This window comes from Myotis daubentonii, chromosome 7 (genome assembly GCF_963259705.1).
Source record: "Myotis daubentonii chromosome 7, mMyoDau2.1, whole genome shotgun sequence".
Taxonomy (NCBI): Eukaryota; Metazoa; Chordata; class Mammalia; order Chiroptera; family Vespertilionidae; genus Myotis; species Myotis daubentonii.
Genome location: NC_081846.1, coordinates 56,713,706 through 56,738,673, shown reverse-complemented (window position 1 = coordinate 56,738,673; position 24,968 = coordinate 56,713,706). Strand labels below are relative to the sequence as shown.

Below are 24,968 nucleotides of genomic sequence, written 5' to 3'. Positions count from 1 at the left end.
CCTTTTGGCTTGTGCATAATTAAGAAAATTCTATAACAATGGCCAGGAAGAAAGAAATAAAGAATAACAATGGCAATATCTGTTTTTACTATTTTAATGAATTGCGGGCACAGACATTATTCTTCCAATACAGAGAAAATTAAATGGGAAACGTCATACTCTGTTGAATATGAGCTTTTAAGACAGAAAATTGAAGGCAGAGCATAACAATAAAATGACCTTGACCCTCCTGGGATTATAAACTTTCCTGTCTAACATACTTGCACTTTTACGAGTCTTTCATCTTCGCTTTGTTTTAGAGAACTCCTGTGTCACCTGCATCTACACTGTCCCTGAAATTCTACAACTTGCTTATAGAATTTTGAGGCTTTCCATTATCCTTCTGTTTCCTTTTATCTTTCAAGAAAAAAATAAAAGGGTTTTCACAGAATCTTGAACAAATTACAGTAATTTAAAATTATGCATGCAATTAAGGAACTTTTTTTAGAGAGTATTAAATGTTGTCATACAGGCACGGATGTCATTTTGAGCAATAATTGCAGTTTGCCACTTTGGTAAATTAAAGTGACTTTGCTCCGGAATGATTGCTTGGTAGATGAATTTTAATTTTAATGGCATGCCAGTGACTTCTAACAATGGAGGCTCCTGTTACCAGGCCAGCGTCGTGCCAGCCCAGCCCTGGCGGCCCACTGGGGTCCTTGCCACCCGGCCTCCAGGCTCCCATCCAGCTGGCTGTCTGGCTCACACTGTCCCATCGGACTGGCTGCCAGCCATGGGCTTCCCAAGGCTGTGGACGTGGGAGAATTTGCGTTGCGATTCTTCCCTCAGCTGAAGGCAGGGAGGAGAGGGGACAGAGTGAGGCATGGACTTGGCCTTACTTCCCTTGGCGGAGAGGGTCCAGGAGGATTCTGCACGACAGTTAGGCAGCACAGCACGCCGCGTAAACCTGCTGTCGTGGCTGTGACCCTCCGTAACTATTGAGGAAACTGGTACTTGCACCTGCCGACCATGCTGGCCAGCGCCTCGCAGTGCCTCAGGATCACCTCGCTTTGCCTACCTCCAGCTCCTTTTTTGCTTTCTTGCATTCATTAAACCCGGAAGTTTATAGATAATATTGCCATTTCTAAGTGTTATCCAAGGAGACCGTCTGTGATGGTGGTGGTTGGAAAATTTCCGTGTTGGTAGGAGAATGTAGAGGACAAGCCACTTAAACTCGACCTTGAATGCAGAGTGATCTTAGCTGGAGCTGATGCTTACACCACTGGACTGCTCTATGGCAGTGGTTCGCTTTGCGCCCAGGAATAATCTGTGCTTTGTCCCCTCTGAGCCTCAGTTCTCTAGCCTATAAACTGGAGGTAACAAAAGAGCCTTTCTCATAAGGATGGGACACCTCACTGAGGTGTTAGAGCCCTTGGAAGATACTGGGCATTTATTACATGGGCAGGTGACTTACTCTCACTTGTGCCCTGTCTCCTTCCTGGAGACCGAGACTCGGCTGCAGGCACCTGAGAACTTCTGGATGTGTCTGTGGCTGGTGGTGAGAGGAGCTGCCCACCAGGAGTTTTTGTTGGGTCCGGGTGACTCCTGTCTGCTCTCAAATAAGCGTGAGGTCTCTGCGCTTGCTCAGGGCTGGTGAACAGCTCAGGAGAACAGACCTCGGTGGCCAGGTGCCTGGGGCAGAGCGCCCTCCTGTGCCTTCCAGCGTCAGGGACCTGGGTTCCGGTCCCTTCTGAAGATTCTGTGAAAAGTGATTGCAGTGATAGCAGTGAAACTTATTTAGCACTTGCAGGATGCCGAGGAGTGTGCTAAGGGCTTTATGTGTGTCTGTGTGTGTCACGTTCACTTTTAATCTTCACAGCAACCCAGTGAGGTGAAGCTGTTCTTATCTCCACTTCTCCGATGAGGATGAGAGCAGTTAGTAGCTGCCCCAAATCACACAGCTGGAAGGTACCTGGCTAAGAGCAAGCCCATGTCCCACAGGTGCATTGATCACCGCATGTGTTTGCAGCCCTGGCTGCCAACCAGAATCACTGGGGAGCTCGGTGCCCGAACCAAGGCAGAGCCTCCACGGGGGCTCGGGCATTGGAAACTTAGGCTCCCAGATGGTTTCAGTGTCCAGCAGGTGAAGAACCATGGATTAGCTGTGGCCGAGGTTTCTCAGTGATTAGAGTGTTGGCCCTCGCACCAAAGGGTTTTGGGTTCGACTCCCATCTAGGGCATGTGCCTGGGTTGCAGGTTCAGTCCCTGGCCCAGTTGGGATGTGTGCTGGAGGCAACCAATCGATGTGCTTCTCTCACATTGATGTTTCTTTCTCCTGTCCCCTCCCCATCCCCTCCCCCCCCCCCAAAAAAAAAATCAATGGAAAAATGTCCTCGGATGAGGATTAAAAAAAAAAGAACCATGGTTTAGGGAAAGATCCACACACCAATTGGGGTTAAGCAGTAAAAATACCCATAGCATTGCACCATCAAAGGAAATGTTTTTCCCAATAAGCAGATGAAGTGTGAATTGTTAACGAACATTGGTACCACCCAGGTAATGTCTTATAAGGTGTCAGCAAGACAGTACTGAGAGTACACCTTCTGACATTATTGACAGAGAGTACCTGTTGGGTAGAATGGGGTGATCTACTGGCTATTTTCTCAGGAGGCACCTGGAGAACAGAGAAGTTGAGTGGCTTTTTGAAAATCACACAGAAGGTTGGTAAAGGAGCTGATTGTGAACTTAGACTATTTAATCCATCATCATCTTCTCTTAGGCTTATGGATCTCAAGAGGGGCTGGGATTGGTGGAGAGCAGAGAGGGTAACTGGCTGTCAGGGAACTTACCAACTATTATTGCCATTCCCGGGGTGACCAGAGTGTGGTGGTCTCTCAGTGATATGATGTTATGTGTTTTGAAAAAAACTGCCAGGGTTCTCCTGTATTCCTCTTGGTGCGAGTCGATTTCCTCGGTTTTATAAGATCCCCAAGCATTTCACCAGCATTATCCATTCTTTCCGTACTAAATGGTAGCTGCTGAATGGGAAATCGTTTTCTAAAAAAACCCTTCCTTTTGTTTAGCACTTACCACTTTAAATACTTTGGAATCCTAGTTGAGTCTGGCACTGCTTTTAAGAGCAAACCCATGTGGGTTTGTGGAGCAGGCCTGGCAGAAGTGCAGCCTTGTGTTAAATGTCAGTGTTAGCTCAGGGACACCTTTTCTGGTCTCTCTTCCGACAGTTCTCTGCCTCTCCACCCACAGTGCTGGCTGGAGTGGGAGGCCGGAGGCTGAGCTGGCGCTGACCTGGGTGGGGCTAAAAGATGTTCCCCTCTGATGGGTGTAAGCTGTGGGGTGGGTGCTGTGGGTCATGGGGTCTCCTCAGCACATGTATGCGGTCTGTCCTTCCTTCACTGTAACTGGTGTCCTCGGGTGGGGGTATCTGATGGGGTCATCCTGTCCGGGAGGGCCTTTATTTGCCACTCTTCTCTGTGAACTTTGGAATCTGCCAGCCAGCACCTGGTGCAGGGGGCTGAGCCGGAAAGTGGGGTGTGAGGAGGGGATGCACAGGGCCTGGGTTGATGCATGCATGGGGGGGTGGTTCTTGTGGACAAGTGTGTGCACACAAGTGCGTGCACGTGGGCAGAGTGGTGGGAGTGTGTTCTGTAGGGGAGGGGGCGGGGAAGTTTTCTCTGGTGTCCTGGCATCAGAGCAGAGACCTGTAGGAAGCAATCCTTTGTCCGTTGAATCTATGGGAAGGGCGTTCCTGACAGAGGTAAAGGCCCTGAGGCTGAGGCCTGCTTGCCTTTGGACGCAGCAGCGTAGCCAAAGTGGGGAAGTAAAGGGAAAAGTGCTGGGAGAGAGGGAGCTGGAGGGCTGGGTCACCTGGGGGTCGAGCCCCGGGACAACCAGGACTCTTCAGAGCTTACACTTTGGGTTCTAACCTGTCCGTATGCTGCGCACGATTCCAAGTCGTGGTCTCACCACCTAGTAATATTAATTTCTATCAGTTTGTAAAAATTCTGTCAGCTACTCACATGGACACATATCATTGAGAGAACTTGAATTTTATATGACTTCCCATCTTTCTGCATCTTTTAACGATCCCTTGAGACTCTAGTCAAATGAACGACACAGTGTCTGTGGTTTTCACACCTCGTGGGCAGCCTGGAGGCCTGCCAGAGCCTGTCAGGGGATTGATTGATGCTGGCCCGGGCCACCGAAGGGAACTGTTTGAAGAAATGCAGTGGGCATTTTAATAGGTGTTAAAGGGCTGTCGTGTGTTTTTTCAGTGATCTGGAGATATGCAGAAGACATTAGTAGAGCTACAATGTGCATACGGTATTCTGTGATTTTATTTTTAAATCTCTAGATAAACTTCCCCTTGGATCATATCTGGATCCAGGTAACTTCAGTGGGTGGTGGGTGGGGCAATTAGAAAAAGACCATTTTTTTAGGAGCCCTGTGCTGCTGACAATCCCAGGGGCACACACATTTTCATGCGTCTGCTTTTTCTGCACTTCCTGGTGAAGAAAAGTCAGTGTTTGCCTTTACTTTTGGCCTTGTTATCTCACTGTTAATTATGTACGCCCATGATGATCATTTCATTGCCAGGAAAAGGAGTTTTGTTTTTATTAGATTAAGCAGTGGTTTTTCAAAGTGTGGACCCCAGACGAGCAGCATCAGTAGAAGCTGGGAACTTGTGGAAAGGGCACCTTCTCGGGCCTGACCCCAGCACCCCAGGTCCAGAAGGTGGGGCCTGAGACTGTGCTTTTAAATTTTTTTAATTTTAGTTTAAAAAAATAACACACAAGCCCGGCTGGTGTGGCTCAGGGGTTGAGTGTCGACCTGTGAACCTGTTATGGTTCTATTCCTGGTCAGGGCATATGCCTGGGTTGCGGGCTGGATCCCTGGTTGGGTGGTGGTGGAGGTGTGTGTGTGGGGGGGGGGGGGGGTGGTGCAAGAGGCAGCCGATTAATGATTCTCTCTTATTATTGATGTTTCTATCTATCTCTCTCCCTCTCCCTTCCTCTCTGAAATCAATAAAAATATACTTTTTAAAAACCCCATATACAACAATATAAAATTTACTATCTTAACTATATATTTTAAAAAATTTTTATTTAAGTAGATTAGTGATATTGGTATATATTAGTGATATTGGGTTCAGGTGTACAGTGATTTGGCATTTTTATACCTTACAGTGTGATCACCCCACTAATTCTTGTAATCACCTGTCACCATGCAAACTTATCACAATATTATTGGCTAGGTTCCCCTTCACCTTATTCATCATTCCCCCCACCCCATAATCATTCCTATGGTCTCTATTTTATCTTAATTATCTTTAAGTGTAGGCTTCAGCAAAGTATATTCACATTATTGCACAATAGCTCTCCAGAAGTTCTTCATCATGTAAAACTAAACCACTGTACTCATTAAACAGCTCTCATTACACCTTCCCCCCAGCCCTGGGCAACCACCATTCTGCTTTCTGTCTCTATGATATGACTACTATAGGTACCTCATATAAGTGGAATCACATAGTATTTATCTCTCTGTGACTGGCTTATTTCACTTAGCGTAATGTCCATAAGGTTCATCCATGTTGTAGCATGTGTCAGAATTTCCTTCCTTTTACTTTTTTAAAATTTCTTTTTATTCATTGATGAGAGAGAGAGAGAGAGAGAGAGAGAGAGAGAGAGAGATTGATTTGTTGTTCACTTATTTATGCATTCATTGGTTTCTTATATGTGTCCTGCCCGGGGATCAAACCCTCTACCTTGGCCTATCAGGATGACTGACACTCAGCCAGGGTGAGAATTTCTTTTTCGAGGCTGAATAATACTCCATTGTACACACAGGCATATACCACATTTTGTTTATTCATTCAACCATCGAGGGACATTCGGTTTGCTTCCATCTCTTGGCTGTTGTGACTAATGCTGCAGGGAACATGGTAGTGCAGGTACCTCTTTGAGACCCTGATTTCATTGCCTTTGGAATATTCCCGGAAGTGGGACTGCCGGATCTTGGGGAACCTGCACACTCTTTTTCCGTGGCTGCTGCACCATTTGCATTCCCACCACGGAGAATGTGCGCTTGCAGCACGTTCGCAGGTAACACGGTGCACACTCGAGTTTGAGAACCACCTGATCAGTATGAGGCTACTGCCCCTCTCCACGGAAGTTGTTACAAATGTTGTGACATTTACGTGAGATTTTAATCTTGTTGGGGGACATTATCCAACAGGTGAGCCGGCTCCTGATTTTGGGAGGGGCCAACGTGAACTACAGGACCGAAGTGCTGAATAACGCCCCGATCCTGTGCGTCCAGTCTCACCTTGGCCATGAGGAGGTGGTCACTCTGCTCCTGGAGTTTGGTGCCTGCCTGGACGGCATGTCCGAGAACGGCATGACCGCCCTCTGCTACGCGGCCGCTGCTGGCCACATGAAGCTGGTGTGCCTGCTGGTCAAGAAGGGGGCGAGGGTAAGCAGCAGCCTTCCCCCGGCAGTGGGCGGGCGGGGTGGGGGGGGGTGGGGGGGGGGTGGGGGGGGCGGAATGTCTTCATGTCCTCGTTAGAATTATGCCCTGGGCCAGCCTTCCATTTGTCTCTACCTGGTTGAATTGCATTGAACAGAAATTGCCAGGTAAACAGAAAGGGTGAGCTCAGCACTGCCGTGGGATACCACCTGAGGGGTGCGCTGAGTGGGTGCTCCAGGGCGCAGCCTTGGAGAGCCAGGGGCTGGGTGTTTGCCTCCCAAACTCTTACTCTGCTTACTGTTGCCCCGGGGGAGGCAGGCTACCGGGGGTTCCTGGCACCAGTGGCCCAGTAGGGCCATCCTTTCAAAAGCCTGCAAGTGCGGACCTAGATAGAACTTACCAGAATTTAACAGCACCAATTGCGTGAAAAGATTCACATGTTTCATTTTTTTCTCTCTCTCCTTGTCCCATTTCATTTCATGCCTTTTTTTTAAACAATAAAATGAGTTCTGTGGGCCTTAGAAGCCATGTGCCTGAGCATGTGGATCCAGGAGCCAGACAGCCCAGAATCCTTATTTCTCCAGCTGCCAGCTGGGACGTTGGGCAAGTAGTTGAGGCTGCGTGCCTCAGGCTTCCCACCTGTAAGATGGGCATGACAACAGTGTCTGCCACAGGGCTGTTGTGTGAGCATTAACATTATTATTAGATAAGTTACTCTAGGACTATCGATGTTAATAAATTGAATGAGAGCAGTGCCGAGCTCACAGTAAACTCTATTTAGGCTTACTGTAAGCATTTCATTTGGGGGCCGGGAGGGGGGCGGGTGCTTTTGAATAACAATTGAAAGAAATCGGTGATGTCTTTCTGCTAATTAGGATACCGAAGGTTTAACAAAAAGACATTAGGCTTCTAGTAACTGTGGGAGCCCTTTTGGTTTTCCTCTCAAAAACACATTTGGGATGGATGAACTTTAATTTAGTATGAGGAAGAAGAGAAATATGGCTGTTACGCCTTCCCAGGGGGCGCATTAGTGCACATCAGCACACCTCATTCCCACATCCAGACTGGGACTTAGCTTTATTCGGAGGCCAGCCGCCCCCTTCCACCCCAGCTGAAAGATCTGTAGGAGGGCAAGGGTCAAGGTCTTGCAAAGCCTCTGGGTGGGGGTGCAGGGCATTCCCAGAATTCGGAAGCAAGGAGAGTCTGTATTCCTGAGTGTAGACAGAATGACACGTTATCTGCTGCCTTTGGGCCTGTAGGAGGTATGCAGCACTCAGACACTCTGTGACGAGCTGGCCTTCCCGGCTCTGTAGCCACGCTTGACATGCTGACAGCTCCCAGGTCGCCTGCCTGCACACAGCCTCCTTCCCCAATCTGACGCCATTCAGAGTCCCTTCCTTGTTCAGAGCTGGGTCTTCCAAATCCCTCCCTTTTGCTGGCTCTCCTGGCTTAGTGACTAAAGAACTGCTCTGCGCCCCCAGAATGTAGCCTGTCACAGCCCGTTAGAATGTCCCCCTCCAGGAACTGGAGTCGGTGAGCACAGGGCTTTGGCTGAGCTTTCGATCTGTGTCCTAACACGTGCTCCCCAGAGAACTCAGAGCTCCCCGTTGTTTGCTGGAGGGACACAGGGAGTGAGCAGGGTGTGCTGTGACAGCCAGTCTGCAAAGGGAACCCGAGAGCTGGCAGAGTGCATTCATTCCGTCGAAGTAATGCCAGCAGGACTCTGTTCTCCAGAAAGTCGCACTGGGACGTGGACCCAGTCCCTGTGTTTGCACACAGACAGCATTTGTGTTGGACCCATGTTCTCAGAGCAAAGGTGATGCTAAACCAGAGGTTCTCAACCTGTGGGTCACGACCCCTTTGGGGATCAAACGACCCTTTCACAGGGGTCGCCTGAGAGCATCGGAAAACCCATATATAATTACATATTGTTTTTGTGATTATTCACTATGCTTTAATTATGTTCAATTTGTAACAATGAAATTGGGGGTCACCACAACATGAGGAACTGTATTAAAGGGTCGCGGCATTAAGAAGGTTGAGAACCACTGTGCTTAACAGTGACCTTTGCTCCTGCCTTCCAGTTGGACCATTTGGATAAGAAAGGCCAGTGTGCGCTGGTCCACAGCGCACTGAGGGGCCACAGCGACGTTCTCCAGTACCTGCTGGCCTGCGAGTGGTCGGCAGGTGCACCCCAGCCAGGTGCACTGAAGAAGAGCCACGCCCTGCAGCAGGCATTGACAGCGGCCGCCAGCATGGGCCACGGCTCGGTGAGTGGGGCTGCGGGGTTCCCTCTTGGGAAACTGGAAGCTGTGGTGCACTGGGGTGGGTGCTTGTGCAGGTCACCTTCTTTGGAGTTGCTAGTCTGATGCATGGAAGAAAAGAAGGTAAAGGAGGGTTTCGAGAAACAGCATTTGGTTTGACCATGTGTGACCACGATCCAGGGTCTTGGCATCACACCCTTCCTATGAGTGAAAGCCTCAGGCCCACCGTGTCAAGTGCATATGTGTGCTCACGTTGGGGAGGCCTCTTCCACACGGAGTCCTTCATCATAGTCAACGTTCATTCTCTGCTCTTCCTTGTCCCTTTTTAAAAATTGATTGTTAAGAGAGGAAGGGAGAGAGAGAGAAACATCAATCCCCATCTGAGATGGAACCCCGTAACCTGAGTACGTGCCCTGACAGGGAATTGAACCTGCCACCTTTTGGTGTCCTGGACAGTGCTCCAACCAACTGAGCCACCAGCCAGGGCTTCCTTGTCTATGTCTGTCTTCCTTCCCTCTTCTACTTTGATCCTCTTGCCCTGCTGCCTTACTTTTTACCCCCACTTTGATTCATTCTTTTGTCCTTTTGGTCTTTTAAAAATAATCAGATGGAATCCTAATTCTAAAATTGTCCTTGAGTATTTGAAAGATTTTAAAAGTAGAAACTCAATGCTCTCATAGCCTGTAAAAACGCTTGCCATTCACAGTTCCTGCACTGAAGGAAAACTCCACCAGCAGTTCAATAGAGCACTTATTTCTGGTAGACGTTGGCATTCCTCAGTTTCAGGTGTAATTGTCACCTCCTCACCAGTGTGTCTGTGAATTTAATATTTTACTTGCTCCCTTCTATGTATTTCTCTCTCTGTATGATCCTCAAGCGATCAGAGTTGCCAGTATTTGGTAAGAGTTGTCCCCATTGTCCCTACAATAATTTAGAATAAATTTGGGTGCAAAGCTGGTTGGCTGGCTAACTTTTCATATTTAAAACACAAGAGCAAACATACACACACATTAAAAATACACATACATAATACTTCAACACAATATATTGCATTAAGTTGAATGCAGAAGCATATAAGAGGATGCAGCTCTCTTAAGAGAGACATGAGAGATTTACAAAAATATGAAACAATACCAGTCAACTTACATGTTTCAGTTCTGGAAAAAATACTTGTTTTATTTTAAAAAAAACCATATTTCATAAAAATATGTTAAATGTTATATATAATGGGTTTATGATAAGCTCAGCGTGTTTTAAAGCTGGCTGAGAAGAATACTGTGCAAAAGAACCTCAGCCTCACCAGTAACAACTTCATAGCAAAGGGCAGGATTCATTCACCACCTCGAAGGGTGTATGAGCTTCCTCATGCTGCTGTAACAAGTGACCACAGACTTGAGTGGCTTAAAACAGCAGACACCCATTCTCTTTCGGACTGGAAGTCAGAAAGCTAAAGGTAAGGTGTCAGGAAGCCAGTGTTGTTTCTGGAGGCTCTAGAGGGGAATAGTGTTTAGCTTTCTTCTAGTTTCTAGAAGCCAGCTGTATTCCTTAGTTTATGGCCCTTTCCTCTGTCTGCAAAGTGCATCACTTTAACCTGTGCTTCTTCCCATCTCCTCCTTCCTCTGAACTGTTGTTCCTGTCCCTCTTCAAGGGCCGCTGTGATTATGTCAGGTGTATATGAGGCATGCACCTGGGTAATGCAAGGTCATCGTCCCTTTCAAGATTCGTAGTCACATCTGCACATTCCCGCTTGCCATGCATGGTAACATTCCCAGTTTTGGGGACAAAGATGTGGATATATTTGGGGGCTGTTGTTCAGCCTACCACATTGGTGCAGATTGGGGGACGGGAAAATGGCTCTGCCCTCGCCTGCTGCTGCTGCTGCTGTTGTGCAGAGTGAAGGGTTCGGGGCTCACATCCTTCCGATTCCCCTCGAGCCAGCATCCTGCGTCCACACCTGTGACCCCGCCTGCTCTTTGATGGGGTCGGTGCCCGCACAGGAGAGAGTAATAACGCTGTCAGTATGAAAATCATTTGGACAATGCTATTTATTTTATTGTATTGAAAAGATACACACCGCCTTGTTTTCTTTCCTTGTGAAAATGGATTCACCATCTTCGGGCAATTTATGCAGAAGCTGCACTTTGTGTGATATCCTGTGTCCTTTGATGATTAGGCTGGCATATTTGGGTCATGTTGGAATTCATTAAAATTCCGAATACTTGGTAATCCTGAACAACGTTGCTGAAATTCACTGCGCCTTTTTTTTTTTTAAATTCTCCTCAAAGTGAACGTGTGGATAGCATATGAATTATGCTTGAAAACGGTTTTCATTATATTTTCTCTCCTTGTGCAGCATGAGATAATCATGGTTAAAAAACAACAGACTCGCTCCTTTGGTACATGGGTACAATAAGCACATATGGCGATGAGAACTCATTAAGTCACCTTGCCACTTCTGACAGGTGGTCGAGTGCTTGCTGGGACTGGAAAAGGAACATGAAATAGACGTCAATGGCACCGACACGCTGTGGGGAGAAACAGGTAATTATGGCTCCACGGCTTACAGTCTGGGCCAGCCCGGATGCCAGATGTCTTAGCCCTCGTTTGGGCCTAATCGTCCTAAGGATGACTTGGGATGCATATCGCCCTGTTGTTATTTTATCCTGAGGTATTTGAAGCTTAGCAGATGAGTCGTAAAACTTTCCTAAAATTCAAATCATTTTGAATTAGACCAGCAGTGCCTATGAATCTGATGACTGTCAGCTAGAAATACAGCCTCTGATGAATGCCAGCCGGAAAGACCTGAATAAGGTGTTCCCTTATCCTAAGCAGCCTGGTCTCCTGTGAGCAGGGCAGGGCTGCTGCCCGGGTTCAGATGAATCCAAGGTGTTCAGTGAATAGGGCTGCGGCTGCCTGTGGAATGAGAGCAGCCTGGGGCCTCGGGGGCTGCTTAAAGCACTGAGGCCAGGCTGCCAAGCCCATTTCCTGCGCTGTGGGGGGAGGGGTGTGTGTTTAACTGCAGCATGGGAAGGGAGCCCATGAAGATCTGAGTTGGTTACCTGTCAGGTTAATATGGATAATGCTGCTTTGAGATTTTCCATGGCACTGAATTGGTATCAGCATCATAGGACTCTACGTTATGAGTTGTTGTTGAGTGGATGTAGCCAAGGGTGTTTACTGTGTGTGTCCAGGCTGTGTGCTGTGTGTAGACACAGTGTACATGGCTTCCATTTCTCCTGTGCAGATTTATTTCCAAATGCTCCTGAATTATTTCCTAACCAGCCAAACGGCAGTGTGTCGAGTTTTTCAGCGAACTCATACTTAAGAAAAGCCTCAGGTGTTTGGAGGGTGAGGGTGGGGTGCAGGCCTTCCCTCGGGGCTGCCACCGTGTGTGTGTGTGTGTGTGTGTGTGTGTGTGTGTGTGTGTGTGTGTGTGTGGCGTTAGTGCCAGTCTGTCCTGGTGTCTACGGAGAAGGTGGCCTGGCCCCTGTTCCAGGAAGAGCGCAGAACCCTGAACAGAGTTGGGTTATGCTTGGGGCTAAATGTGAGTAGATTTAAATATTGCCTTTAATTCTTTATGGAGTCTTTCCCCACCCCATTTAGATAGTACGGGCTGCTCTGTAAGCTCAGGAAAGAAAAGCTTCCGTCCACTTCCCTATAGTGTTGTGGGTGGCAAAATAGGACTTTGCATGGTGCTTAGTCAGAGGGTCCCATTCCTGCCTTTCCAGTGGCTGGTGTCGCAGGTTTGGGCAAGTTCCTCTGCCTCCTTGTCAAATGCGGTAAATAGAACCTACTTTCCAGGATCGTGGTGAAGATAAGGAATCTCGTCCAAATGTACCCAATGATAAGAACCCCGGGAACAGTGCCTCAACATCCTGATTTGTTATGTCTAGGGCAGTGGTCGGCAAACTGCGGCTCGGCAAACCGCGGCTCACGAGCCACATGTGGCTCTTTGGCCCCTTGAGTGTGGCTCTTCCACAAAATACCGGCTCTTCCACAAAATCCCGACTTCTGCTCATGGGCCACGAAGTTTCAATCGCACTGTACGTGCACGCCCACACATGGTATTTTGTTGAAGAGCCACACTCAAGGGGCCAAAGAGCCGCATGTGGCTTGCGAGCCATGGTTTGCCTACCACGGGTCTAGGGGAGCCCCACACTCAGTTTTCTTAGCAGGCATCCCAGGTCGTGCCAGGTGATTGTGGCTTTGGGACAGATAGAGAACCACTGGGGGGCTTTGTGCAGTGACACAGAATGAGGGGTGCCCGTGGTGGCGATGGTGGCCAGGTCTAGTAGTAGTTAACAGGCACACTGAGCCCAAAGGGGAATCCCCAGCCTTTAATACTGAAGATTTTTCTTTCTGGAAGAAAAATCCAGAGAAGGGCTGCATGTGAGGGCCTTGTGTGAGCAGTCTGTTGTGTCTCTTGCTGACCCGTCATGAATTTTAGGATCCCCGACCCCCTTGAGAATCTGCTAGGCTGATAGCTAAAGAGACAGGTAAGAGAAACCACTATTCCCATCAACCTTACTGAAAAGATGAATCACAGCTCAGCCCCCGCCTTCGGAAGCGCGCCCTTCAGACCACTTTGCAGCCTGGGGAGTACGCATGCCCTTCCTCAGCAGGCGCAGGGTGAACGTCATCAGCCCAGAGTTCGAAGGATTTTTTTTAAGTTAATCACTGTTTCTTGGGTGTAAAGGTCCCCAGTGGGCTCTCTGTGGACTGTGTCAATATAGTCAGTCTTGTCCTAACTGGTTTGGCTCAGTGGATAGAGCATCAGCCTTCAGACTGAGGGGTCCTGGGTTCCATTCCAGTCAAGGGCATGTACCTTGGCTGTGGGCACATCTCCAGTAGGGGGTGTGCAAGAGGCAGCTGATTGATGATGTTTCTCTCTCATCGATGTTTCTAACTTTCTATCCCTCTCCCTCTCTTTAAAAAAAAAACATTAATATAATATACAGTGGGGCCTTGACTTACGAGTGTCCCGACTAACGAGTTTTTTGATACCAGCTGTCTCTTAGCCGATATTTTGCATTGAGTTGACAGTAATTTGAGTTAACAAGCTCCTTAACGAGCTCCTTAATGAGCTCGGTCTTGGAACAAATTAAACTCGTAAGTCAAGGCCCCACTGTGTGTGTGTGTGTGTATATATAAAAATACAGCCTTCCCGTCTCTGCATTTCCTATCTGGTACCTTTCTCCTGTGTTCCTTCAAAAATGACTGTCATTGTCTGCTACCCCAAATCCTCATTTCCAGACCTGTGGTTGTCAAAGACAGTTGCACACTGAAATCTGGCAGAGGAAGCCTTAAATGAGAGCGCATCTACAAATTTGGGGTACTGCCCAGATCGTGAGGCCTGTGTTTGGGATTTGGCCACGGAAGGTCCACGTTACCTGAGCCCAAATATCTCCTGGAGAGCATAAGCGTGAGTGGGTAGGCCAGCTCACAGTCCTCATTCTCACCGGGCAGCGACCTGTGGCTCCCCCACCTGCACCGGCCGCACTGCTCTGTGTACTGCTTCTAGTTGCTGGGGACCCTTGGAAGTGAAAGCGGTTGTTTCACTTCCTGGTTTTGTTTGGTCCTCATCCCTGGGTGTGGTCAGTGGTGATTTGTGACCGAGACACTTAGCCTGGGGCTTGTCTGTCTCCAGCAGCAGCTTGAGGGGAGCATCCTGCGTCTGATTCTGCCTAGAGAGTGGGAAGAGGAGGGAACAACTGGACGGTCTGTATCGATAATGCATTCATTATCTGTCTCCCAACCTGTGGGGAGCCGGCACGGCCATGGCATACTCAGCCCCAGGGCGCCTTATGTGCCACGCCAGCTCAGCCAGGTTCAGTGACCCTGAGAGGGGGCGGTGAAGGATGGAGAAAAGACAGACAGGAGAAGAAAGCTGGGTCTGGGTGGGACACTGCTCCCGAATGGAGAGACAGCGCCAGCGCCCACAAGCCGTGTGTTTATTTTATAGCCAGATTCCACGAGGCAAAATAAGGGCGTGGTCAAGATGTTTACAACATTCTGGTGGGTTTCAATCCTACTCAATTACATGCACCTGAACTCTATCAAGCCCACATCACTCAGGCACGTGGGGCCACGTGTTCGGACCATAGGTTCAAGCTACAACTACAGCTGTTGGCTATAATTGTGCTGGGAGGGCTCTCCCTCCAAGCTGAGACTTGGAGGTGGCCATGAGAGGACTGTGCCCTCTCATCATCCAAGGCTTGAACCTGTCCAAACCCTGTAGCCGCTCTCCACACCAACCGTGTGTAAGTTTCTACAAGTCTGTCAGTATTGCTTCAGCTGTGAGTAGCTGGTCTTTAAAATACCAGCTGCTGGGGTTGCAAGGCAGGGCCTCCTGGGTCTGTTTTTGGCTCACCTGCCTGCCGTTGAAGGGCCCCTGGTTTTCCGCGTGGTGATGCCATGTCCCAGAAGTGGGGGTGCTAAATCTGTGCAGAGTCCTTCCCCACTTTTCTGCCAGAAGAGACGCTTGCAATCCCAGGGTATCTACCGTGTGTTGCCAATGTGTGGTTTTCATGCCTGGTGCTGACTGGAGGTAGCAGGTCATCCGTGAGAATGACAGCTGACAGTCAGAGGGAGGGGCCATAGGGAAGGACAGACCTGTGTGAGGTCCCTTGTCACTCGGCCCAATCCAGGTGGGGATGGTGGGGGTAGAGACAGCCGTGCACCTTTAGTACGCCAGGTGTCTCCCTGCTGATGACCTAGTCACCAAATGTCATCACAGAGGGGGGATGGTTCCTATCTTAGGTTTAAAGAGACAAGAAAATATATAGTAGATTTCATCTAAAATGGTAACAGTGCTTAGTGTAGGGTTTATGGCAGTAAATCTATGGCTTTTAGACAACTTAGGCTATCTCTGCCTGAGTTCTAGAGCAGAGCTTAACGTAAGTTTCCCTTTTCACCAGCTTCTGGGGCCATTTGCTCCTTATGTCTGTTTGATGTTGAGGATTCAGCCCGTCAAAACCAGTGCTGTAGTCCAGTAGCTCCTCGTGCTCACTCAGGTGGTATAGAGGGACCGGGCGGAGGTTGGAGGGGAGGAGTAAGGGGCCCTTCAACACCAGACAGGTGAGCCCAAAAGGGCCCCAGGAGCTGCCAGGGACTGGGCTTGCTGGAGTGTCTCCCGCCCAGCGCTCCGCCCTGCAGCCCCAGGCCCCTTGCTCTGGGATGCTCCAGACCTGGCAGATGGCCTCGGTCTCCTGGCTTCCGGGCAGCCTGGAACATGACAGGAGCCCATCCGATGCTTGTGCGATCTCTGTCTCAGGCATTCCACAGCCATGACAGGTAAGTCTGGCTCCCACGAAGTCCCGACCGAACAGAGTTGCCGTTTCCGTGTGGGTGCTGGATGTGAATTAGCCCAGCCTGAAATGGTCAGAGCTGCGCGGTGCTCACCTGGTGACCTCATGCCGTGGTGAATTGTCAGATGAACTGTGTTTCCACACTCCAGGCAACTCTCACGCCTGGGAGACTGCTGTCTGTGTTTCTGGCCAGAACTTCCAGCTCTTTGCAGGGTATAGAGGCCCTTCTGTTTCAGCATTTGTCAGTTTATGTGCAAATAAAGCAAAGTCTGACCACCCCTGGAACCTGAGTCTGAGGCCTGGCAGCTGGGGTGGGGCCTTTCCAGGCCAGTCTCCGGGAAGAGGGTTCTCACACCTCTTTCCTTACTGGGCCATGAAATACAGTTGCACTTCATCCTTGATGTTTTAAAACTTTCACTCTTGTCTCCACGGAACTATTTTAGTTTCCCATTCTGTGGCCCTACCCATCCCCCTGGAGGGGGTGTCCTTTAGTTCTGAATGGCAGGTGGGCCCAGGTGTGAGCTTACCACACCCAAGGCTTCCCCAGAGCCAGGGCATGGCCCCCGGGGAACGGGATGCCTTATGGTTGAGTGAGAGGTGACCCTTTGCTCATTGGAACTCGACCTTACTTTTTATGGAGAGAAGCTTTTGGCATTCACCTATGTATGCACACCCGGGGCAGAATTTCCAGGGAAAGCCTGGAAGGAAAAGCGTTTGTCCACTGCTTGTTGGGGCCCGTGGAGAGTCTGTGCTCAGGAATTGCTGAAAGTATCCCGTGGAGAAGCTGAGGGACTGGCATTCGGTGTTTTTGAGGTCCTGAGCATCTCGCCCGCACTGCTGTTGGAAAATACTTGTCCAGGCGTTCCTTCCTCTGCTCAGGTTTGTCCTAGGAAAGTGAAGAAAGGTCCCTGGAAACCCAGGTTTCTGTCAGTCAAGTCAGAAATAGAGGTTCTTGGTTGTCCTTGGTGTAAAAGCATGGACGAGGGACAACCTAGGACCCCAGAGGGTGTGAGGAAACACAGGTAACCCAGGACCCCGAGGGTGTGAGGAAAGAGGGTAACCCAGGACCCTGAGGGTGTGAGGGAGGGGATGGCCCATGACGGGGTGGGGGAAATCCAGGATCCTAGATGGTTGGAAAAGGGGTAACCCAGGACTTTGGAAGTAGGGGTGGGGGGAAGGGGAACATTAGGGAACACAGGACCCTGGAGAGGATGCGAGAGGGGTAGCTCAGGACCCTGAGAGGAAGGGCTGGGGTGGGGTCACCCACAGCCCTGTAAGAGGGAGGACAAACTGGGGGACTGGGGGACATGGGAAACGAGTAACCCAAGCTCTGGAAGAAGGGTGATGGGCGTGGGGGTCCCCCAACAGTGAGGGGCTTGGGGGTAAGAACTGAGGGGACGGGTTTGTCCACCTCTGTCCCCTTCCTGCTCAGTAGACCCCTGGGGTTGGCCCTGGCCTGGGTGTGCCCTGCCCTGCAGGCAGGAGAGGGGTGAGGAGCGAGGCCTGTTGAAAGCACAGAGCGCATCTCAGGGCACATGACTGATCGCTGGATCCCCAGTGCCCACATCTTGTTGCTGTTTTTGTACATAGTCACCATTCTGGTGAGTGGTTCCTCAGATCCATCTTTATTATTATTTTTTAAATATATTTTTATTGATTCAGAGAGGAAGGGAGAGGAAGAGGGAGATAGAAACATCAATGGTGAGAGAGAATCACTGATCGGCTGCCTCCTGCACACCGCCTACTGGCCTACGGGGGATCGAGTACAACCCGGGCATGTGACCTGAGCGGGAATCCAACCGTGACCTCCTGTCGATGCTCAACCACAAGCCACACCCCGGTCGGGTTCATATCCATCTTTAAAAAACAGGCTTCTGCTCTCAATGTAAGAACTTGTACTCTCACATCGTGACAGCCGAAAGCCTCCTACCTGCAGACTGTTGCTTGTCTTTCCGTCAGTCACTCCTAGGACTGCGGGTGGCTCATCAGCACCACTACAGATCCATATAGATTCTTTCAGGTTCTTATGGAAATGATATGTGGATTCTTTCTTGCTTTCTTTTGCTTTTCTGAGACCAGAGGTGAGCGTGTAAAAAATGGTTCTGTGATCACACGGGCGCCCTGCGTGCTGGCCCGCCCGTCACTGTCCTCAGCACACAGGCCCTGCCCTTTAGGAGAGCAGGGAGAGCAGCCCCTTGCACGGGCCTGAAATAATTCGGTGTAAGAGGATCTCTCAGAAATAGCCCTCTCAGCACAGTTCGGAAGTGACAGCTGCTCAGAGCTGCGATCTTCTGAGAGATTTTTAGAACAACGTCTGTATGAAATGTGACTGATGTCACCCACATTATAGGAAATAGTTTTTAAGTGGAGTTCACGTTATTTATAGCACACATGGTTCCTCAAGGGGTGTGAAGAGGCTCATTTGAAGGGGGAAACGTCAGGGACAGGGCCCGAGGAGCAGCACACATCTTCCTGCCCCAGGTCTCAGTGTCCACGAGGCCGCACTGCGGTGTGGGCCTTAGGAAGCCACGTGCCCACGGTGAGGAGGGAGCACGGCCATTGTAGACTATCCTGACTGTCCCTGGGAGAAAGTGTCATCGTTCTTCAGAGAGGAAATGTGTTTTCCTACCCTCTGGGTCTAAAACAACATTCGTAGGCAGCTTGATTAGTCGGACAGTTTGAAAGGAGACTTCCTGGAGGCAGCAGCGTAGGAATGAAGACCTCAGACTCCCGTCAGACACCCTGCCTCCCAGGCCTGTCCCTGCCTCCCATGAGCTGTGTGACCTTAGGCAAGTTGTTTAACATCTCTGGGCATTATTTTCATCATCGGTTAAAACGGAGGAGTGGTACTTGCCTCACGGAAGTTGGCTGTGTATTACATGAATGTGTGATTAATTCCATGAATCATCGCACAGGAAGCACCTCACAGTGTCATAGTACATTGTTAAACTGTGGCAGATCGTCCTGTTTTTGATAACATGGCTCCAGGTTTACCAGCTGCTGGGGGTAATTCCTGACTGACACTGATTGGCTTCATGATTTGGGGCAAATAATGCGACTCTTCCTTTCCCTGATAAAATGCACATAATCATCCAATTCCAAGGGTCCTTGTTGAGGGGAAATTAGAATTCATCCATAGCATTGTGCCCAGTGCTTAGCAGAGTAAGTGTTCAGCAGAGGGGCTATGCTGCCAGGGTTGTGATAAGGTGATTATCAATATTAATTAATTATCATTAACATATATTATTAGTTTATGCTATGCATTTGGACTTGATATAGTATTGAAATGTTTAAGTGCTAGGATCTTAGTTATTTTGCAATGCTTTAGAGATAGGAAGAATAGAGGAGAATGTTGGTCACAGATGAAGTCCTGTTTAGTGGCAATTGCACATTTTATTTCTTTAAAGAATTCCCTGGCAGCTGGAGGCTCATGTTTTATCTTTCATCTATGCACGGAGACTGACCGTGTTTTGTTTTGTTTGTTTGTTTAATAATTTTTATTGATTTCAGAGAGAAAGGGAGAGGGAGAGAGAGAGAGAAGCATCAATGATGAGAGAGAATCATTGATTAGCGGCCTCCTGCATGCCCCCTACTGGGAACTGAGCCTGCAACCTGGGCATATGCCCTTGACAGGAATCGAACCTGGGACCCTTCAGTTCACAGGCCAGTGCTCTATCCACTGGGCCAAACCAGCCAGGGCTGACAGTGTGTTTTGACACTGGAACTGGTCACGTGTCCGAGTGTCCTGGTTCCTCAGGTTAGACCCCTGCCTGTGTTCGCCTCTCTTAGGGGCTCCATGGGAGGTGGGTGGATGAGGTGGGGGAGGCAACGTGTTTTTTATGTGCTGCTTGGTTGCCGCCTGTTGCTTTGTAACACAGAGTTCCTCTCCTTGACCCCGCCCGGCCTTCCACCTGCCCCTGTAGGCCCTCCTGGGAGCCTTCTGCCAAGCAGAGAACAACAAGGAAGGGTCAGAACAATCAGGAAGGTGTTTCAAACAAGTGCCTGTGAGGTTCAGAGAGCTTGTGGGCAGTGCCGGCTTCCTGTTCATGAGGTCCTGGGCCGCCCCTCCCAGCACAGGCTCTGTCCAGGCGGGGCTGCCCCGGCCTCTCGGGCCCCTGGACGTGTCTCAGGAAGGGCAGTCTGCACGTGTTTCACTGGGGCCGCACATTGCTGAGCTGAGGATTCGATCAAACGCCGGCCCTGTCTGTGTGGCGACGAGGAATGGATCGCTGCTGGGAAGTGTGTGCTTCTGCCTCCCTCCCTCAGCGATGGAAGGAAAGGCCTAACAAAGTCAGGCTGTGAGGTTGGCTGTTGATAAGTCTCAGCCCTGTTCCTAGGAGGTGCAGGGGGGGGTGTTGCCTGGTTTTTGGGGTGGCGGAAGTGGGGGACCCACCTTCATCCAGGAATTCCTCTGGGGCCAGCCTCTCTGAGGCCTCCGTGTGACAGCCCAGCCCCAAACGGCAGCAAAGCCAGGCACAGGCCGTGCTCCCCCTCTGCTGTAACCATTCGAGGGTCAGTTGTTAGAAAGTGGAGGGGAGAGGCTGCCATTTCCAAATGTTTATGTTTTGTTTTTTTAAATCATGAAATCCCTAATTATATTTTACCTCTTAGATAAAATCGCTGAGAATTTTCCAGTGTTTTGCAAACACTTTTTTTACTTTTGTTTTCCTCCTTTACAGTTGAGTGTGGTTCGCCCGTTGAGCCTTCAGCGGAGGTTCAAACCTCACTCCCTGCCTTCGTCACATCCAGCGGTTTCCATCTTAGTTGCAACTAGGTGACTTTTAAGAGAACCCCGCTGCTTACTACTAATATTGGCACTTTCGGTTTTTCCCATTTTCCACTCGTTTTTATAAATGATGGGGAAAGCCAATATATTAGTAGATAAATTGCACAAATAAAAGCAAGCATGCAGGCATAGCTGAGCCACTGCCCGCCCTCAGCCGCCCGGCCAGCAGGGAGTGCCCTCTTAGGGCGTGCACCTTTGCGGCTAACGTGCTAGCCCCGGCCTCGGCGGGTGGTTTGAGTCGTCAGTGTGTGATGTGTGAAGAGGTTGCTCCCTGCCTCTGTGGGTACTGACCTGTCCCCCTTCTCTCAGCCTCCAGAGTGGAGACAGAAGCCTGTAGGGGAGAGGGTTAGCAGGTGTTTGACAACGGACCTGCCATAGACTGTTACAGGCAGCCCTGCTTATGGAATGCCTGTGTCCCTCGCAAGGTGAGAGTTGCATTTTTGTAAGTCACATCGCTAGACCGTAAGAGATCCCTGGAAACAATCCATTTGACAAAGAACTGTGTCTCACTGATGTCAGTAACTTCATACTGTCGCGTATCAGGTCGGTTTTCTTAAAGTGAGTATCTGCCGAGACAAAGCTACTCATGCTCTGGAGACAGAGGGGACAGTATTGCTGGGGTAAAATCGCTCAGAATCGTCAGGAAAAGATAGGTGCTTGCAGGGGCATTTAATTACAATAGTGCCATCCAGTTAAGGATTTTGCAGGTGAAAGAAATTGTGTCCAGTTCGGATCCTAAAACATGGCATGTGGTCGTTTTGATTTGGGTTTCCTTGGCCGGCAGGCAAGGCCTCGCCCATGGCCAGGGCGCCCTGTCCTGCCCGGTCCCCTCTCCTGAGTTCTGACCGGGCCGTGTGCAGTGACCCTCGCTGGAGCCTGGTGGCCAGCTCAGAGGTCAGCCTGTTGAGCGGAATAGTTGGGATTCCTGAGCAGAGCTGTGCCTTGATTTTGTTTGTTTAAGCATGCGTTGCCGAGTCTTCGGGCTAGCTTATTCCCGAATATGGTATCCTTCCATCCTGGGGCTGCTGACACCCAGACGCAGCCCAGCCTCGGGGGTCCTGCGGGACGCGGCCCAGAATACTCAGTCTCGGCAGGAAAAGGACAGCACAGGTCCTGTTGTTCACTGGCGTCACCGGACAGTGAGCGCTGGTAAGACTGCGTGTGCAGGGGGATCCCCGCAGGCCTGCGGAAGCGCTGAGCCACTCCCAGCGGGCTTCAGCCCCTCGGAAGGAAGTTCATGGCTAAATGCACAGAAGACAGCCTGTGTGGGAAGAGAACGGGACCCAGCCCCGTCGCCGGGCCTGGGGGCGCTGTCGTGTCAGCTGCTCCAGCTTCTGGCTTCTCTGGCGCCTCCTGAAAGCACTGAGCCCTATTTTTAGAGCCGGCCTGTCTCGGGGGGATGTGCTGCTGCTGCAGAAATTCAGTAGCAGCTGCAGCAGACATTCTGATTTAAAGGACCCATTTATAATGCGGACGAAGCTTGGTTACCAAATGAGAGAGGATGGAGTGTTCCGGTGGATCAGCTGCTTCAGACCTCACCTCCTGGAAGCCCTGAGCTTATTCCTTCTCCTGGTGGCTGCGTACATGCCGCCCTGTCCCTGCCCATAGCGTGTGTGTGTGTGTGTGTGTGTGTGTGTGTGTGCGCTCCTGTGTTGCTTGTCACGCTCAGCTGCCGGTGGAGGAGAGGGAAGAGGAGGGCCTCCCTACCTGGAGGGCGGGTGCAAAGAGCAGCAGGTCCAGGAAGCGTGGCTCACGGCCTGGATCTTCATCCCACTCGCCACTCGCAGGGGGCATGTGCAGATCCGTCCAGATAATGCATATAAAGGTGGCCCGGGGTTTAGGAATCATTAACGTTAGCACGATGGCGGGGCGCCATGTGCTGGGCATGCCCTGGACAGCAGGCCACGGCCCTCTAGTGTGGACTCTCCGTGCAGACAGGATCGCTTTGGCCACTGGTTTTCAAACATCTTGGATATGGGAACCTCCCACCGCCAGCCCAATGCAGGAGTCTATACAACTGACACAGATTCTGTCCTGTTCACGGCATTCATCATTTCTTTTCAAGTTAGATGTAAAGTCAGCGACAACGAGGCTGCGTACACACGGGTAGGAACGGCCCCCCCGCGGGAGCAGCAGTGGCTCACGCTTTGTGTCCACGTTGCATTCTGGTGGCACCGTCCAGAGAAAATCCGTCGTAACACGGCAGCTGTTGTTGAGAGGGACCCTCCTGTAGCCGTAAGAAACCCTGAGGGCGACAGGTGGCAGCTTTAGTAAGACGGCTGATGACAAGCCCCTCCTGGCGCACATCCCCCGTGTGGGGCTCTGGGATGGAAACAGCTCGGGGGTCTGTGGGGCAGGTGTGGGCGCCTCTCTGTGACACGGGGAGAGGTGGCGTCACAGGCCCAGTGCCCTGCGACCCGCGGGAAGGTCTGTGGGGACATCTTTGTTCCTTGGAGGAACTGCTCTCTGGCATGGGTCAGGCCCAGACGTCCGGTGTATATCCTGTGTGTGTGGCTCCCGGGGCTTCACGCTGCCGGGCTGATGGGAAGTCGGAGCAGGTAAGTCCGCCTGTGCCGAGAGGGGTTCTGAGGAGGACGTCGGGCCGAGCCGTGCGTGCGGAAGGCTGCGGTCCTCAGTACTTGGCCGCCCGGGTCTTAGGTGCAAGAGAGCAGGACACCAGGAGAGCCGGACGCAGACCAGGGGCTCGCACGGAGCCGGGCCCACACCTGGGCCTCTCCCAGGACCGCCGCAGCCGTGCCCAGTGTCACCCCCGGTGTGAACAGTCACCCTGTGCCTCTGCTGCTGTGCTTTGTTTCTTAGGATCGATGTTTAGTTTGTGAAACGGACCCCTTGTGTTGCATTTAGCGGCATAGTGTTTGTGGTCCTTGCTTGGCCATTCCACTAGTTAGGATGCCTCCTCCGGTTGATGGCCCGCTGGGTTGCTTCCAGCGGGGGCTGCGCGAGCCCGTGGCACGTGTGTCTCAGTGCACTCCGCGGGCACCCACCCCCGGCACGTGTCTACAAGGTGGTAGCGTGTGTGCACCTTCAGCTTCATCAGTGGTGTCGGTGGGTCCCCCAGTCCTCAGTCCCGCAGCGGCATGTGAGCGTCCCCACTGTCCCACATGCGTGTCTCGCGATTACGAATAAGGTGGGCACTTTCCCCGTAAGCTCATTGGCATTCGGATGGACTTCACCTCTGCGAGCGCCTGTTCCTGTATCGCCCCGTCTTCACACCGAGAGGCCGTACTGGTTAGTAGGAGCGCACGATCTGTTCTGAAAGCTGGAATTTGTTAGCATGAGGCTGTGTCTAAACACAGAGCGTCCCAGCAGGCAGCAGGAATAGACCGGGCATCACTTGCGACCTCTCCTTCCTCCTCTGTGTCATAGAGGTTCCCTCCCGAGGCGTCTCTGCCCTTCGTCCTCAGTCCCTTCCTGTCCCCTTTTCCACGAAAAGCTTCTCGTCTGGCCTGGCACTGTCCCCAGAACCTACGTCTTTTCCTCTAAGACAGTGGTTCTCAACCTTCCTAATGCCGCGACCCTTTAATACAGTTCCTCATGTTCTGGTGACCCCCAATTTCACTGCTACAAATTTAACATAACTAAAGCATAGTGATTAATCACAAAAACAATATGGAATTATATATGTGTTTTCCGATGGTCTTAGGTGACCCCTGTGAAAGGGTGGTTCGACCCCCAAAGGGGTCATGACCCACAGGTTGAGAACCGCTGCTCTAGACAGTGATTCACATGACATAGCAGAGGCCCCCCTTTTCGCTAAGCCCCTCTTTTTGGCACCCCTCCCATTAAGAATCAGGACTTGGGTGGGAGCACAGTCACTGGCGTGAGGGTGTTGGCCAACCTTTGCTCCGTCGTCTCTTTCCATTCAGGCCATACTTATCCTGGCTGCTCCCACAGCACCCCGCTACCAGCTGGCCGCTCACTGCCCCCGGATCACCCTGGGCTCCTTGCCGAGCCCCGGGGCCTCTGTAATCTGACTTCCCTTTTGGGATGTTCTTCATCTCCAGTTGTGACTTGCTATGGAGGTTCTACGCTCTGCAAAGGCAGGAATGAGAGGATACGCTCTTGGCCGCCTCAGTCATTCTTGTTGGATGAAATGCATGCCTTTAGGGTAAAAGGCCAGATTGGACA

At 50.7% G+C, this 24,968-nt stretch overlaps 1 protein-coding gene across 15 annotated transcripts in view; it reads left to right on the top strand.

Annotated features, from left to right (window-relative positions):
• TANC1 (tetratricopeptide repeat, ankyrin repeat and coiled-coil containing 1) overlaps positions 1 to 24,968 on the top strand; it is a 240,703-nt gene that overhangs the window by 202,519 nt on the left and 13,216 nt on the right. For all 15 annotated transcript variants that reach the window (XM_059704362.1, XM_059704351.1, XM_059704352.1 and 12 more), the window contains 3 exons: positions 6,232 to 6,468; positions 8,547 to 8,732; positions 11,189 to 11,267. In XM_059704362.1, the coding sequence (XP_059560345.1) occupies positions 6,232 to 6,468; positions 8,547 to 8,732; positions 11,189 to 11,267 (502 nt within the window). The remainder of the gene's footprint in view (positions 1 to 6,231; positions 6,469 to 8,546; positions 8,733 to 11,188; positions 11,268 to 24,968) is intronic.